Below are 15,933 nucleotides of genomic sequence, written 5' to 3' on the forward strand. Positions count from 1 at the left end.
TGCCACTTTCCACTGTGGTGTTGTTCAAGTTCAATGCCTTGAGTTTAAACTTCTAAAGGTCAATCAGGAGCTTAACAAATACAGTATTAAAAAAAGCACTGTAGCCCACTGCAAAATTTTGCATTTTAAGAGCAGCAAGCACCGAAGAACATTTTAATCCTCCTAAAGCAACTATAAGCTACCTGATTTCAGTCTCCCTCTCACACACAAAAGCAGCCTATGTTTACTCAGGTTCTCCCAACAAGACTAAGTGTTCTAGTGTAGAGTTATCAGCCTTTTCATGAATAGGCAGTATTTTTCGAGTGCTACAAGCAGCCCAAAATAATGATATAAATACTTTCTTTACATGTTCATGTCTACAAGCTGCTGAATCTCCATAACAAAGTCACTAATAACATATCAGAAGACAGAACTAATGATACCTTCTTTTTTTCTGTATACCCAAAGAGCAGCTTTCCAAGCACAGATACTTATTTCCTAGATCAAAATGTGGTAGAACTTATCCCAAGTATTGCAACATTACTCCTTTAAGTAATCATGACATTAAACAAAAATGCTTTCCTTTATTTAGGCCTAAACTGATTTTTTAATTGCTTCCATATCAACAATACTCTGAAAAGCAATGTTCCAGAGCCAGGGCCTTTTCTGAAGCCAGCTGGTTTTGAGGTTTTACTTTTAATACTGTTAAAATCACTAGAAGTGATCCACAGAAAGGCACATGTCACTAACACTACCCTTCCATTAAAAAGAAAGGCTCTGACTCAAGATGTCCTGAGTAGTGGCACTTCTGCCTGTTCTTCTGTTTTTAGGGAAACGAGCACAAACTCCACATCTGATTATTTCTCCCCGCCCCCCTCCTCCCCCCAATAAGTTAAATCCAGGTCCTTAGAAATTAGCTTGCATTACTGCTTGAGAAGTAGCGTTCTTTTATTCACCTTCCAAAAATAAAGATCCCACCATTTAAGAGCAATAAGAAATATACTTTGAAAGGAGATCAGAGAACCTTTACAGCTGTCCTTTCAATCCCACTTCACTTGAAACAAATGGTTATTCCACCATTTGTCTCTCATTTACACAGACAGCATCTCTTATATTCTCTTGCCCAATCCAAAAACTGACAGGTAAAACAGCACTGTCACGCTGACTTGCCCCTCAACACGCTGGTGGTTAGAAGGGACGTATTTTGGTTTTGTCTTTTTGAATTCTGAAACTAAAAGCCTGCTCTGCCCCGGTATAGAATCGCTGATTCAACAAGTTAAAGCAAGAATTACAAATAATTTAGAATGCCACTAGAAATGTTTCTGGATTTCATCCTGAAGAGAACACTAAAAGCACACACAGGATTATGTTATTTTCACATTTTTCCTAGATGGAAGTCACCAGCTTTTGTCTAGGCAGGTGTCAGCCTAACAACAGCGGGAAGTTTCAGAAGGTCAGCATGAAGCCATTCACTTTACCTTTGCCAGGTTAGATCCTCCTCCAGAAAGATGTTGCGGCTTGCTTTACGACTCCCAACTGGTGTGCGTGGCTCTCCAGGATCCAGCACCGACACGGAACAGGCAGAATCTGACAGAGCATTTAAGTCTTCTCCGATGGAGTTACTGTCTGTGGAGTGTGCATAGCTTAAGGCTATTTTGCGGCAGTAAGTGCAGGCTCGGAGATCCCCTATGGAAAGGGGAACCAGAGAGTGTAAGTGAACAGGAACAAATAGTACTCCGTTCCTACAGGATCAGAGGTGTGTAATGGCGAGAAAAGAAGGATTTTCTGTTTCAAAACCTCTTTGCATGTTTAAGTCTACTTCTCATACTACCTTAAAGAGTAAAACCCCAGAGCATTATACACTCAGGGAACTTCCTGAAGTCAAATGATGTGCAACATATGATCAGTGAGAGACAGGTTGTGGGGGTGGGGAGAGAGCACATGTGCACCCTGAAATCATGGTACAACAATAGCCAGTCAGATACAACATGCCAGCTGATGTCTAGAAATCATTCCCTCTATCAGGAGATGTGTAGAGTCTGGAAATTGGTATTTGACAGTTTCCCTCACCCTCAATTAGAACACATAGCTCATAATATTTTAAAACCACCGTTACTTACAGCAGGTTTTACTTAAGTACACTTTTTTGTAGTGAACATCTTTGTTCAATAGTGACCATATTTATTTTGTGATCATGGACACAGTGTTTACAAAAATAAGCAGGCATGGCATAATCCACTATTATGCATGAAGAAAATCGGTAGAATCTGCTCCTGAGATTCTTTTAACTTATTTCTAAGCCCACTAGAGACTTGCACAGCATTTTCCAGCAGCTGCCAGAATCTAAAATGCAGTAGTCCAAACAGGGCTGAGTGCACAGAGAACATTCTGATAAACCCTACCTGTGTAGCCCATGAATTTTCCAGGGATTTCCTGATTGCAGCACCGACTACAGAAGATCTGCCCACAAAGGCGACAGTGGTGCCTCCGCCGGAAAGTGGTGAACTTCTCACTGCAGTCATAGCATTCTTTGCACTGGCTGTCAGGCATCCAGTACTGCTTCAAGTCACTGTCCTATGAGGGAAGGCAGCAGACAAAAGCTCTTTTTTGTATATAAAAAAACCATAATTGGATTCATGACTGTTTTGTAGATTGTGCATGCAAAACCAATTTCCTATTAGTGTGTGCTTGCATGCCCTGGTGCATAAGCACACACATGCACAGAACCTATTGTTCAAGTGGTTTTATAGGGAGCCTAAAGGCTGAGAGAGTTCTTAACTTATTTATGAGAATAAATCTAGTAAGTCTTTCCCTTCTTGATACAAGATCAAAACAAAGCAGATAAAAACTATTATGAGCTGTAGATAAAGGTCAAGAACAAACATATTAAGTGCTGATTGCCTTTTCCTCTCATTTGCCCCTAAGCACATGACAGGCCTTCAACAAGCACAGTTAAAAAAACAAACAAGCAAAAAAAAAAACCACACCCACCCAACACCAAACCCCACACATACTAGTTGAAGTCATTACCCAGGGATAAATCAAGTTATCAGAAACCAGGAAGTTAATTTCAACAGCTAATACTGGGATGTACTTTAAAGGATTAGAGATTCATGTAAAAAGTTTTGTTATATGATCAAACTCTTCAGAACATCAGTAGAAGTGTCCCAGATTGATGATGTTTCAAAACTCCAGGTTAACTGCTACGTCAAGACAACTGTGGAATAGACACGCAACAGATAATGACATAAACTGATTTACAGGATGGGTGCAGCCACAGGAATTTTTGTCTTGTTTTTAAGACTTTAAAACCAAGAGTTAAAACTTCCATTTGGTATCGTAGCTATAAACAGAGCAAGACAAATCTCTCAATTAGGATTCTGATCACACTGCTACAGTTACTATGGATGGAGAGAACTGCTAATGGTCACATGACAGCTCTGACTGTGAAACACTCTTTTGCTAGAGTTCAGTTCTGGCAACGAGCCTTTTCAGAGGGACTGAATACTTCGGGTTTTTCTCAGTAAGAGAAAGTGCTGCAAGAATTTTCTCAACCTGAGAAGAGAATAACAACAGAGAAGAACAGCAATCCATACTCTGAGTTTCACATAGCCAAAAGAAAAAAGCATAGTTTGAATTGGGGTTTATTTTTGGATGTTCACAAAGTGGTGTCTGATATAGCTGGTTTGGTCTCAAAATGGTCTAGCAGCTATGGTCAATAAGAAAACAATTTTGTGCTGTCCTCAACCAAAGAGATCAAAGACTGCTCAAGGTAGTCTAGATCCTCTATAAAGCTTCAAGATGCAGTGAAGAGCTTTGCCAAGGAACTTGGTGCAAAGCTACAGGGGATGCAGATTAACAGGTTTTGCTGCAGCTCTGCATGACAAGCAAAGTCTCTGGTTCGGCCACACAAGACAGTGGCTGCTCCAAGCAGTGCTGCCTCTGCCCACCACCTCTCCCATACTGCCTCTGCCCCACCTGCACGTGACTGGGTGCTTAGAAACACGGCCATTGCTGACAACACCTTCCAGCTCTCTGCCTTGCCCAAGTCAGAGCCAACACCAATGACAAGGGCAGCCCACCAGGAAGGGTTCAGAACAGAAGCCTGTCCCCCATTAGCAGTAGAGGTTGATAAGAGCAGCACCTTCCAGGATCTGACACGTACTTTCTACAGCAGTACAGCTGTCTTCTGTAGGGACAATCCAAGTCTACAGTATGAAAAAATTACTGCCCAAAGTGACTCAAGCAAGACATAGCTGCAGCCAAGGGCAGTGATGCACTATCATTTGTACAGAAGTCAGCATGCTGACACCTAACATACTGCTTTCAGAGAAAGGTCTGGACACATTCATTTACTGCTGCATCCTGTCTGTTTGAGCAGTTCTCCCACAGCTTCAAAGAAGAATCTCCAGGTCCTTCAGAAGCTGCCAGAAGCTGAAATACTAGTAGAGACCACGCTCAATGCCCTGCTTACTGCAATGAAAGGCTTTTGTTTCACCCTTGAAACTGCTGTCATTTCTACCAAAACAAAAGTACCCTTAGAAGCAGAATAACACCAGAAGTTAAGTGAGTTTACTCAAAATCTACCTGTAAAAGCCACCAAGCCAAAAGCCTTTGACGTCTTCGTTCAGTTTAATTAAGTGTACATTTGCTTGTTTGTGTCTTGCTCCCAGACACAACTATTTATATCATCACTTATAAATAGTTGTGGCTTACTTTTCTCAACTAGATCCTCCTCTTAAAGGTATGGTCTAACACAGCAGAGGAAGGTGAAATCTGCAAGTCAATAGCAGCCACCAGACCCTTACCCAGCTGAAACAAAACTGATTAACAGAAAAAAGCTTTTCAAACAAATATTGCTGGTCAGTCATTACTACAGTAAGTAGTAGGTTTACTTTATACTCAGAATTCTCATTAATATTTGTCACAGTCAGTGTGTTTCACCTGCCCATGGTTAGTCTTCAAAAGAGAAAACCATCAGATAGTACTGGTTAGGGAAATGGGAAGCAGTCTAACACGAAAGCATCTGGTCCAGGTTAAAGAAGCTGAGCAGTTGCAATGGTTCACTCACAGAATATGACAGATATTTAACATGACAGAAGTCCACATCAACTTAAATTACTTCCCAGCTCACACAATTATTTTTTGTGCCCTCCCTCTCCCCCCCCCCCATTTACTCATTTATCCTACAAACATCTGAAAGTCCCATATGTTTCTAAAAATGAAGCTCGGAGCAGCTTCGTAAATAGTTCAGTTTCTAGATAGTTTCACCTAGAAATCCCTCACAAGAAGTACCTGGCTCTTCCCCTCCATGATTTCTTTGAGGCGCTTTAAAACGGTGCTGAGGCTTCTTAACTGAACGGCAGTTCGAGGATCATGACCTCCGAGAGGCGGTTCGACTTTCCTTCGATTGTCTGGAGAGAAAGAGAAGTGTTAATCTCTTCCGTGATATGGCAGCATTCACATCACAACACAAACCCCCATGAGAGGGAGATACATAAGTGAATGTATGTACTTTACAAAGTTAAAGTGTGTATCACCTTGCAGCCTCTCATACTTCTCTTCTACCCCAACAGGAGCCAGACAGCTTGCTTTGACAGACATTTTAAATACCAACCTCTGTCTTTACAAAAACTGATTTAAATTCTCTAGGAATTAAAAAAAAGTGATTTTCAACCTCCTACATGAACCTTGTAATAATCTTTTAGAAAGCACTGCAGTCTCATTTTACAATGCCCTCTAGCACGTTAATATTTACAATGTAATTGTAACGATTTTCACATTCATTCTAGGACTGGTATAAGTCAATGCCTTAGCTTGAGCTTACTTATAAATGACTACAGCAAGTCTCAGGACTCAGTTGCCCTGTTTCTATTAAAAACAGTAACTCAGAAGAAAATGCAATCAGAAGTTCCCAATTTTTAGGGTATTTTTGTTATTTTCTGAGAAAAAAAAAGCCAAGCTGTTGAGAACTTGCACAGTCATTCTTGATTACCTGTAGCAAAGAGACTCCTGAGTAAAAAGGTAATGCAGTTAAATTTCTTTCCTATAAAATGCTTATTAGCTTTGAAGCATTGCTGTATGAGTTGCAAATAGGATCCTTCTCTCCAAAAGCTTCTGCAAAGTGTTGTATTTCCCTAAACATTTAAATGCTTTGAGCCACTTTTCTACATAAGCAACTTTTCTGAATAGTTGAAAGTTTCTTACCAGCTTCGCTGCTCTCCATCTGATTAGCATTTTGTTTTGATTCCCCGTGGTACAGGAGGAACAGACATGGCTGCTCTCTGTTTACTGCTTTAGATACCACTGATGTCAGCGGGAATGCTGACAGCACTAGCACAAGCGTGTTAACTGTTGCTGTGCAGTAACAACCAGGCTGCTGTTCCTCTGCTGCAGATCAAAACCCTTTGAGTAAGGTGACTAAAACTGTGCGATTCCATGACCCTCTTCAGATTGTTATTGGACATTTTTAGTTGATCAGCCCACATTTAGATGCTTAACGACCTATGTGCACCAAAGAATCCACAACAGGAGACAATTTTGATCAAATTCTAGAGCACCTAAATCCAGTTCTGTGGCAAGCCAATTGGAATTTAATTTTTACAATTCAAAGAAATACTTTTGGACCGGCCAAAGTTGAGTATTTTAGGGTGACTGAAGGGACTGTAATATTTCAGGAAAACATTGATAATACCATGGAAACCTTTGGCTTCTCCTAACTTCTATTACAAGATCTATACTGCATTACTTCCTGGACTTCCTCACTGTAACTTTTGAATTCAAGAGTATCTCTTTTCCAGGAATGCCACTTCCAAAACAAAAAATGACTATCAAGCTTCCTGCTTCACTGGCAAGTGATTCCCAACACATGAACATACACAGTCCTGAAGAAGTGCTACAGGTATCTAACTCTGCACCGGTTCCATGGTTAGTTAAATGACCTTTGCTGTATTCCATACAACAGTGGCAGCAGTAGAAGCACATGGCTAACCTATTTCTCATCTTAAAATTCAGTTCGCTCTTCTCCTTTGCACTTATGTGACTTCTCCCTTTCTGGAGGAAAACTCACTGTATAGCAAGAATGGAAGAGGTTATCACTCCTGCAGTACAGGACACACTGTGGCTAAAGCATCATTCTTAAGAGAATTCCCACATATCAATCTTAGGTTGACTTTTACTCCTGATCCGAATGCCACTACTATAAATGCCAGAGCATTTTCTCAGTTAATGCACACATGATTTACAGATGTAAACGTTTTCAGCGCTGTTAACTATATTTCCTTATTTCACCATTAATGCAAAACTCTCATTCCCTTCCACAATTATGGAAACTTGCCTTGCCTACATCATCAACCCAACAGCCATCAGTTGCACTGCTGAAAAATTTCATATCCACTTTTGATTTGATCCCAAGGGGGTTGACCACACATACACATCTAAGTAGTTATAAACTTTTTTTCATGCTCCTGAAGCAGCAAATTCAGCATAAGCTACTAAAAAAATCCCCACCACAAAACACCATACCACTCTACCCTAGTCCCCCTAAAAAATAACCTGTACACCTCACTAGCATGACTAAAAGTTACACACAAAAAACTCTGCTTATAAAATAAAAGTGTTATTTCATCTGTTATGACAACCAGACCAGCTCCACAAACTATTCCTTGTCACTGTCCACAAAAACGACTGCAGGAAGTAAAGACAGCATCCTTGTGGTTTTGATACATTGAATCCTTATACTTCCTCAGGCCACAATTTTACCATGTTTTCACCCATTTACTCTTCTTCCCATGTCAAACACACATTCATACAAGACTGTAATTTTTTCACTTGACATAATTTTGCATTTAACAAACAAAAGCCAGCTGCATCTCAGGCCTTCAATGTAACACACCAACATGAGCATGGAACACATTTTTTCTGGGAGTACCAGCTTATGAGGTAACTGTGTTTTTCCTATCCATTCTCTTCCCACTTACACGTCCACTGAACAAAGCTTCAATATACAAAAATTTAAAAATCTAGATTTTCAATTTTACTTATTTCTTACCTAATTATCCTTCCTAAGCTAAAAATTAACTTCTACAACTTCAAAAAAAAAAAATCTTCCTATTTCAACAATAACCCTAACTATACATATTCATGGCTGTCAATCCTTGGCAAAACCTATAGAATCTCTAAATACTATAGGTTTTTCCCCTCTTCTACTCTCCCCACCCAAACTGTGACCACTGGGAAGGAGCCTGCAATATCATTCCAGCTATGATTATCCACTCAAGTACTCAGTTCTGAGTTCAGGCCACAGAAAGATTTACTCACTAACTCATGCAATTGCACTGCATCCTCAATTACTGGGGAAAAAAAAAAAAATCTATTTCAGTGATTCAGAGTTTCTTTCATGGCTCTATTTACTTAGCAATCATTTTACAATGAATAACAAACACAAAAACACTAGAACAACTTTGTTGCAACTCAACTGCTAGTTTCAGTTTACAGGAAGAGAGCTGGCCATAGCTGACAGCACAGGTACAACAGAGAGCTTCAGAGTTTCAACAATAAACTAATACCCCCACCACAGATACCACAGTTTTGCTGATACAAATCAGGATGAATTGCTTTCTAGTTACTTGCTGCCAAAGTGTATCATTTCATATTCAAGTTGACTATCACAGTTCAAACACTGCATCTTCCCCAAGTAACTGCCATACAAAGTACTGACAGGAAGATTATGAAAGCTGTTCTTAACTTCATTTTACAACATGCATTTTAATCTTCCAAAACCACTTTCAATGGAAAATGTTCTGGTAATAAATCATGTTCTTTATGATTCCCAGTAACCACCACATGCTTTCCTCAGGCCTTCTTCCCCTTCACACAATTGCTGGCCTTTACTTACTCCTAAGCTCCTTTGCCATTCCCTATTACTGTCAGCCTGCTACAATTGTCTAGCATTAACAGCATTGTCCAGCATGACAGGTAACAAGCCAGAAGCGCTTTTACTACCAATAGTCCCTCTCCAACCAGTCAATGTTTCCAATGCTCCTTAAACTAAATTTGCAAGCAGCGACAGTAACTCAGCACGAGACTATCCTGGCTCAATTCAGGACCCTGAAAGCAGCCAGCACACAGACACACACAGGCCAATGCAACTATCTGCGCCCACTGCCTCTGCAGAAGTGACACCAGCTCCCCAGCACTTGAGAATGCAACAGGTTGCCCCACAGGGAGGCCACAGAAACCAGTGCAGAGTCAGCACTAGTTCTTCAGCCATGCAGCCCACATAGCATCTGATGCAAGGCATGCATCAAACAGCTTCTCCTACTTTCACAAAAGGATCTAAGGTGCTATTACAATGGTTTTGTGTAAGCAGTCCTGGAGGGAAGAACACAACTGAAATCCCACATATGTGATGTTAGTTTCCTACAAAAGCCAGCATCCCTCCATGTTGGTCCATGTTTGCAGTTGTCAGTCAGCATCTGCTGTGCCATCTAATGGACAAATGAGGGGTGGAAGTCATGTCTTCAGGAGCAACTTCATTCCATCACCTTCTACAAGCACCAGAAGACTTTTTTTTAACCTATTCCTTTCAGTTTGCTTAAGCTCAGCATGTTATTTAAACTCAAGCAGGCTAAACAGACCTTTGTGAAGGACTTCAACAAGTGTAGGCAGAAGATGCAGATGTTATGAAGTATCTGAGCAATGACCAAACCCAAAAAGGCATTTACAGGCCTGCAGATACAAAGCTGCCAGAACATTTAGCGAGACTAGACAGCTCACCATCAGTGAACTGAGCGGGCAAACTGACCAACTAATCCAGATGTGCCATGGTTTAACCCCAGTCTCTAACAGAGAAGCACACTGCCACTCTCCCCGCCATTCCCCCAAGGGGATGGGGAGAAGAATGTGAAAAAAGAATCATGGGTTGAGATACAGTGTAATAGGATGACAAAGGAAGAGAATAACAACAATAAAACAACCTACCTCACCTAAAGGTTTCTAATCTGTAATCCCCAGGTAATTTCCAAGAAGTAACTAAAAATGAAGTACAGCAAGTTGGCAAAGTGCATGCTGCTGTCCTTGGGGATCTCAGAAAGAGCCGTAAAAAACCCAAAACAAAACAACTAAACCACTACAAAGTAAAACAACCCCAAAAACCCACCACCACCTTAACTGGTTTATTGTGACAGGTGCAACCGAATAGCACAAATACTACACTTCAGGGTAACGAGTAAAATCATGAATATGTTCAATGAAGACAGCATGTAAAAGACTTAGAAGAAAATGCTAGCTATCTGTACTGGACCTCTGCCTGGTTACTAAGACTAGACATCTTGCTAAAAATCCCATACTCATGAACAGTGTTTAAGATTCAGTCTGTTTGCACCGGGTACCGTACTCTTGGAAATACTGTCTTGCAGAGGATTTTCAGCCTTGAGCAAACTGCTAAGATGGGTATCATAAAAGTCTGTCAGTAACCAGGTAGATCTCAAGAGGGTCCCCTGCAATCTACTTACTAGCTGTTCCAGATTTTTATTAAGCCACTACACTGTTGTATCGGCACCTTTGAAATCACATTCAATTCCCATTCCAACCAAAAGAGATTCAGTATGGCATCTGGCAAGAGTCCAACGTTAGGAATAAAAAAAGTTTAGACACAAGATCTATTCAATGCTCCTCAAAACAGCTACAAGCAAAAACTTGCTTTTATAACTCCCTTGACGCCACAAACATCAACCCCATTCAGACTGAGCTCAGCTCTAAAGTTAAAGCTTGCAGGCGGCTGTTAAAAGTCTGGAGTCTCACAAGACAAAGCAAAAATCTGCAGGATCAAAGTTCAAGTGACTTTTAAGATGTTTTGGCAGCCTGTTCTTTTTTGTGATTGAAACAGCAGAGTCCCAGCAACAGCACCTTACTGGAACGCTATGAAGGGTGAAGGGAACATGCTTCTGAAGCTAAAGTGCGAGCTCACTAAGACGCAGAGTAGCCTGATATCAAATTCCGCCATCAACATAGACAGTCAATGAACCTTTATTCACTTCCTTCCACCTTACTCCGAAGTTAGACTGCTTAGCACGACATTCCCTTGTAGCACGAAGAACTGAAATTACCCAGAGTTGCAGATGATCTTCTTTGCAAGTCACTAGTCAGTTGTTTTTTGTAAGGAACCGGTGACCTCAGAGACTGAGCCCTGGTGGGATGCTGAGGACTGGACCAGCCACCACTCAATGCCTGTGGATCACTCTGTGTTGCCTCTGCTCTCTCTGCTGGGGATGAGAGCCTGCCATCATCTAGAGTCCACAAAAAGCAAGAAACCAACTGTTCAGACATGACAAAAAAACATCAGTGCATACAAAACAGAGTAAAAAGCCTCACATAAATAGTTTATTTGGGTCATGATTTTACAAAACAAACAACATGAATTTTTGGTCTGAGAAGTGCCATACAACACATGGCAACAGGCCAGCATGTAGAACTTATGCTCAGGTGTCATAGTTCTGTGAGTTCACTCACATAGATGTGAAAAGTGTCTAAAAGACCTTAAACAAACCATCCAGTTGTGTCTGCAACTGCAATCAATTAATTATTTAATTATTCTTGCTATATAGAACAACTACAGTTGATTATCAGCTTCTGCCCTGAAAAGTGTTTCAGTTAAGTTAGAAGCCAGTACTGAGGTCACATTAAAGAGTTACTCCAGCCTTTAACAAACCACCCTTCTCCATCAGAGGATCAAGGATTGGCAGGTTCTCATTGATTCCAGTAACATGCCCAATCCATGCTCGCCTCTTCTTTCAATACAGTATTTTGCTGACTCAGCTACATTTGTCAGTGACAAACAAGTGAAGCCAATATTGGCAACATCTTATGTTGTTTTCAATAAAGTCATAGTGGCAGGTGATATTCTACTCTGCAAACTAACAACAGTCATGCCAAGTAATTCTTTTTCTGCATAATTAGAGTCTGAACAGAGCCATTTGCTTATGCAAAATGCTATCTTGGTCTTTTTCCCCTAGCCCAAACATCGCAGAAATATGCTTAGCAAAGCTAGATAACGAGCAGACTAAACAAAAGCAGCTGACCACCTTGCCATCTCCAGATGCACAGTTTTTGTACAAAACCAAGGCACATTCATTCACCACTCTGCAGTGTATTTACTTGAAACAAAAAAGAAAAACCTCACATAGTTCTTTAAGAGCTTGCCTAGTGAGAATACGTTTCATGATACGTGCAACAAAGGCCTTTTTTAAACTTACACAACAATTCAGACCTCTTCATGTGGAACACCTAAACCATGCAAATTAAGGGTGGACTTCCTGTAAATAAACTGCTTTATTGCAGCTCAGCTGCCACTCAGCTGAAGCCACAAGATGCACTGGAAGGTGAGGAGCAGAAGTCTGGAGTAAGAACTTGCCCTGGAAGGACAGGACACATGTTGCTCTTGTAAGCTGGCAGAGGGTTACTCCTGCTTTTAGTCCAAAAAACTTCATACAGACAAAGGAAATCCAGCTGTCTAGCTAAGAAGGTAAACAATACTATCTCCTACTTGGCTTGTCTTTGACCTTCATGGACAGCCACAAACTTCTAGATGCAACATGCTGGCTATCTTCTCCTACAGCAAAGCTCTGCTATATCACCCAACATCCCTCACAAAAAAGCTGACTCACCATCCATTTGGCCAACTGTCTGACATTTTCAGAGGTGGTTTTGTAAGTTTATGACAGCAGAGGGTGTCAATAAAACAGCATGCACAATCCACAGGCACACGTTCTCCCAAGCACTTACCTTTGCTGAAACGGAACAGGTTTACAAAAGAGCTGTAGGCTGATTTAAAAGGAGGCTCATCCTGGTCAGGAGTCAGGGGTTTGAAGTGAGTGAGATGAGATGGACTACTAGGAGAATGAGGTAGATCACTGGTAGAGTCCAGTGTCGGGGACCGTTTCTCATCTGCAGCCATTTCACGTGCCCTGGAAGAGTTCAGCAACGCGTGTTACACACAGGGTGGTGAAACAGAACATCTTCAGTCAACTGAGGAGGAGAAGGTTTCTCCTTAAGTGCTAGAGGGGGAAAATTCATCCCACCTACCACAGACATCTATTAGCACAGGTCAGGAGAGACAGAGCTAGGAGCCTGTGTCCCTGCCTAGTCATTGGTAAAAGATCAGCATCTCTGCAGAGAGCAATTCAGAGCTTCTAGTTAAACATCCAGAGCAATCAAAGTAAGTAAACAGCCACTGTGCTGCTCGGTGACACACTCCAGTTGCTGTTTTCTGCAAACCCAAAGTTTTCAAATGGAGGCTATGCATAGATATCACAAAGAAGTTTTAACTTCAGCCTAAGAGCTGTCAATGCTGTACCTTCTGCAGCCCTTGTAACAGGCAAGGGCCCACCTGAACAAGCACAAGACATATGCATTGCCTGGCCAGGTTAACTTGAGAACAAGAAATAAAATGAAAACACAAACAAAAGTGTGACTGAGAAATTAAGTTTGATGGCACACTGCTTCCTTCCCCTCCTCACTACAATACAGGGCTTCATGCAAGCTACCAGGGAAGCAACCCAAACTGTGGTTTATTTGTACACCTCCAAACTTCCTTGTTTTCAAGAGCAGCGACATTAAGGGAAAGAAACAAACAAAACACATCCTCTGTGAAGGGAAGCCATACCTGTTAAGCCTACTTGCTGCGTACCAAAGCCTTCCTACAGCCAGGAGATGTACTTTCCCACGGCCCATATTCTTTAATCTCAATACACACCTGATTTCTTCCACTAGGCCTCACTAAGCCTCCACGGGTAAAGTGCTTATTACCTTTAGCTTTGTTTAAGCAAGACTTAGAGAAATGTTTGACAGAGCAGGAACACGGGGAGCTGATGAAATCTACAAGTGACAGCTGACTTTTACCCGTGCCAAGGATCAAAACCCTCTACGGGTCCACTTCCTCCTTAGCAGCTGATAACGCGCCTTCACGAAACACCAGTTTCCACCACTGCTCCGTAGAGTCTAGAAGCACACAGTTTGCTGACTAGAACATTTTGTCCCTAATTCTAATAAGCCACACTAAAAATCTGCCTGGTTCAGAGAAAATCCACGCGGTTGACAAGTGACACTGGAAGTGCTGCATGCAACCCCTATGACAAAGTCTGACCACTCCTACAACAAATGCACAAACAATGGTAACTGCAAATCAGTCATATGACATCTCAGCGGACTTTTGCTTGGTGCTCTGTATAGCAAGAGCCTTTAGCTCACAGTTTCTCCTGATTCTCACATATTCTTAAGAAAGAAATCAGAGAGACATTCACAGAGCTTCAAGAGATTTGGTTAGGTTATTTATGTAGGGTTGAGCCTTAGACTGCAACACTTCCATTCCCTCTCCCCCTGTAAGCCACAGTATTTTTTTGGTGTTTTGCATTTCAGCAACATTATTTAAACAACGATGGTCTGGACACACTTAAACACTAGAGTTCACAGAAAATGCCTTCAAGGATATATTTTCAGGTAACTTTGGAACTGTTTCTTCAAAACTTAAAGTGACCGATTAACTTGCTTTCAGATGTTGAATGTACAAAAGGGCTGTACAACACTAAAAATGGCACTGTGAAGTCAAGCAGAAGTTTTACAGGAAATTATGTTAATCTTTCAGCAACTGGCTGTAGCTGAGCAAGACCAAAAAAACCAAGGAAGCCTCTGAACTTGCATACATCATATACATGATTCTGGAAAAATAAACTTTAGCTTCAAGGAAAAAAACCCACAGAGCAATTGTTTCCATGATGGCAGTACTAGCCTAATTAAAACAGATGGAAAAGAGGAGCACTGCACTCAGTATTAGCTCCCAAAACACCTGTATTTTCTGTGCTGCACAACACATTAGCCACGGACCGTATCACCCTTTCTCAAAGGGCTTTGGTTCTCACACTAAAAGTAAACCACACAGATGCACCAAGGTACATGGAATCAGTCACTTAGGTGTCTGTTATGGGAGAACAGAAAGCAAGGCACACGTAAGTCAACAGGCACTAAACCTGCCTGCATCCTCCTCAGGATCCTTACCAAAAACTGCCGCGGGGGATATATATAAAGTCTCTTTAGGCTGCCACGTCTTCAGCAATCACCAACTCGCCACCGATAAAACGCAGGTTGCGAGCCTGGCCACGAAGGCTCGGCAGTTGCATCTGAACAGCCCAGTGACATCCTGCGCCTCGCAGAGCTGACCACAACTGGCCAGTGCCAGAGGGGCCCAGGCGCCCCTTGCGACTCGGATGTTACCCCGGGGCATCTGGGTAAAGGCACCCCAGGTGCGGGAGCTGCACAGCGGCAATTTAAACATCAGTGCGCGTCGCTCCCAGCCTCCGCGCCGCGGCTATGGCGAGCGCGCCGCTTCGCTCCCCGTACAGGAGACACCCCGCCGTCTCCCCCCCCACAGACACGCACCCGCCCGGCATGGCGGACCCGGAAATCACCTGCGACGGGAAGGAGGCAGCGGAGACAGCCGAGGCTGCTCGCAGGCAGAGGCCACGCAGTGACCCCCGGGCCAGCCTAGGAGCGCCGCCGCCGCCGCTATCAGGGGCCGAGCCCCGTAAAGGCCCGCACGGGCCCCAGTGGGACGCTACTGCGGACCCATGCAAAGGCCGAGCAGAATCGCCCGGTCCCGGACAGGCTGTCCTCACCTGCTCCCCGCGACGGCGGTGGCGGTACCGGTACGGGTGCAGGCCCAGGGCGGCACCGCCTCTTTTCTCCCGCCCCGGCCCCGCGCCCGCCCGCCCGCCCGCTCGCCCCGCCCCTAGCAACCCGCCGCGCCGCCGTCAGCCCTGCCCAATCGCCCGCCGATGGCGGCGCTCCTCGCCGAGGCATCGCAAATCGAAGCTCTGCGCCAATCCACCGCCGTCTGAGGCGCTTGGGGCGGGGCCGTTGAGGTGACGCCCACCGCAGTGCCCGCCTCGCAGCTGCCTGGGG

General features: G+C 42.9%; 1 protein-coding gene across 2 annotated transcripts in view; it reads right to left on the reverse strand.

Moving 5' to 3' along the window:
• Nucleotides 1–12,934, reverse strand: part of PIKFYVE (phosphoinositide kinase, FYVE-type zinc finger containing) — a gene marked incomplete at both ends in the record, with an annotated part of 60,469 nt that extends 47,535 nt beyond the window's left edge. Inside the window, 5 exons of one of the 2 annotated variants that reach the window (XM_084265055.1) lie at nucleotides 1,458–1,665; nucleotides 2,382–2,553; nucleotides 5,275–5,393; nucleotides 11,088–11,240; nucleotides 12,763–12,934. In XM_084265055.1, coding sequence (XP_084121181.1) covers nucleotides 1,458–1,665; nucleotides 2,382–2,553; nucleotides 5,275–5,393; nucleotides 11,088–11,240; nucleotides 12,763–12,934 — 824 coding nt within the window. The remainder of the gene's footprint in view (nucleotides 1–1,457; nucleotides 1,666–2,381; nucleotides 2,554–5,274; nucleotides 5,394–11,087; nucleotides 11,241–12,762) is intronic. The other variant, XM_084265056.1, reaches the window with a different exon arrangement.
• Between the last annotated feature and the right edge of the window lie 2,999 nt (nucleotides 12,935–15,933).

The sequence above is a fragment of the Gallinula chloropus genome (assembly GCF_964237585.1).
Source record: "Gallinula chloropus genome assembly, chromosome: 5".
Taxonomy (NCBI): Eukaryota; Metazoa; Chordata; class Aves; order Gruiformes; family Rallidae; genus Gallinula; species Gallinula chloropus.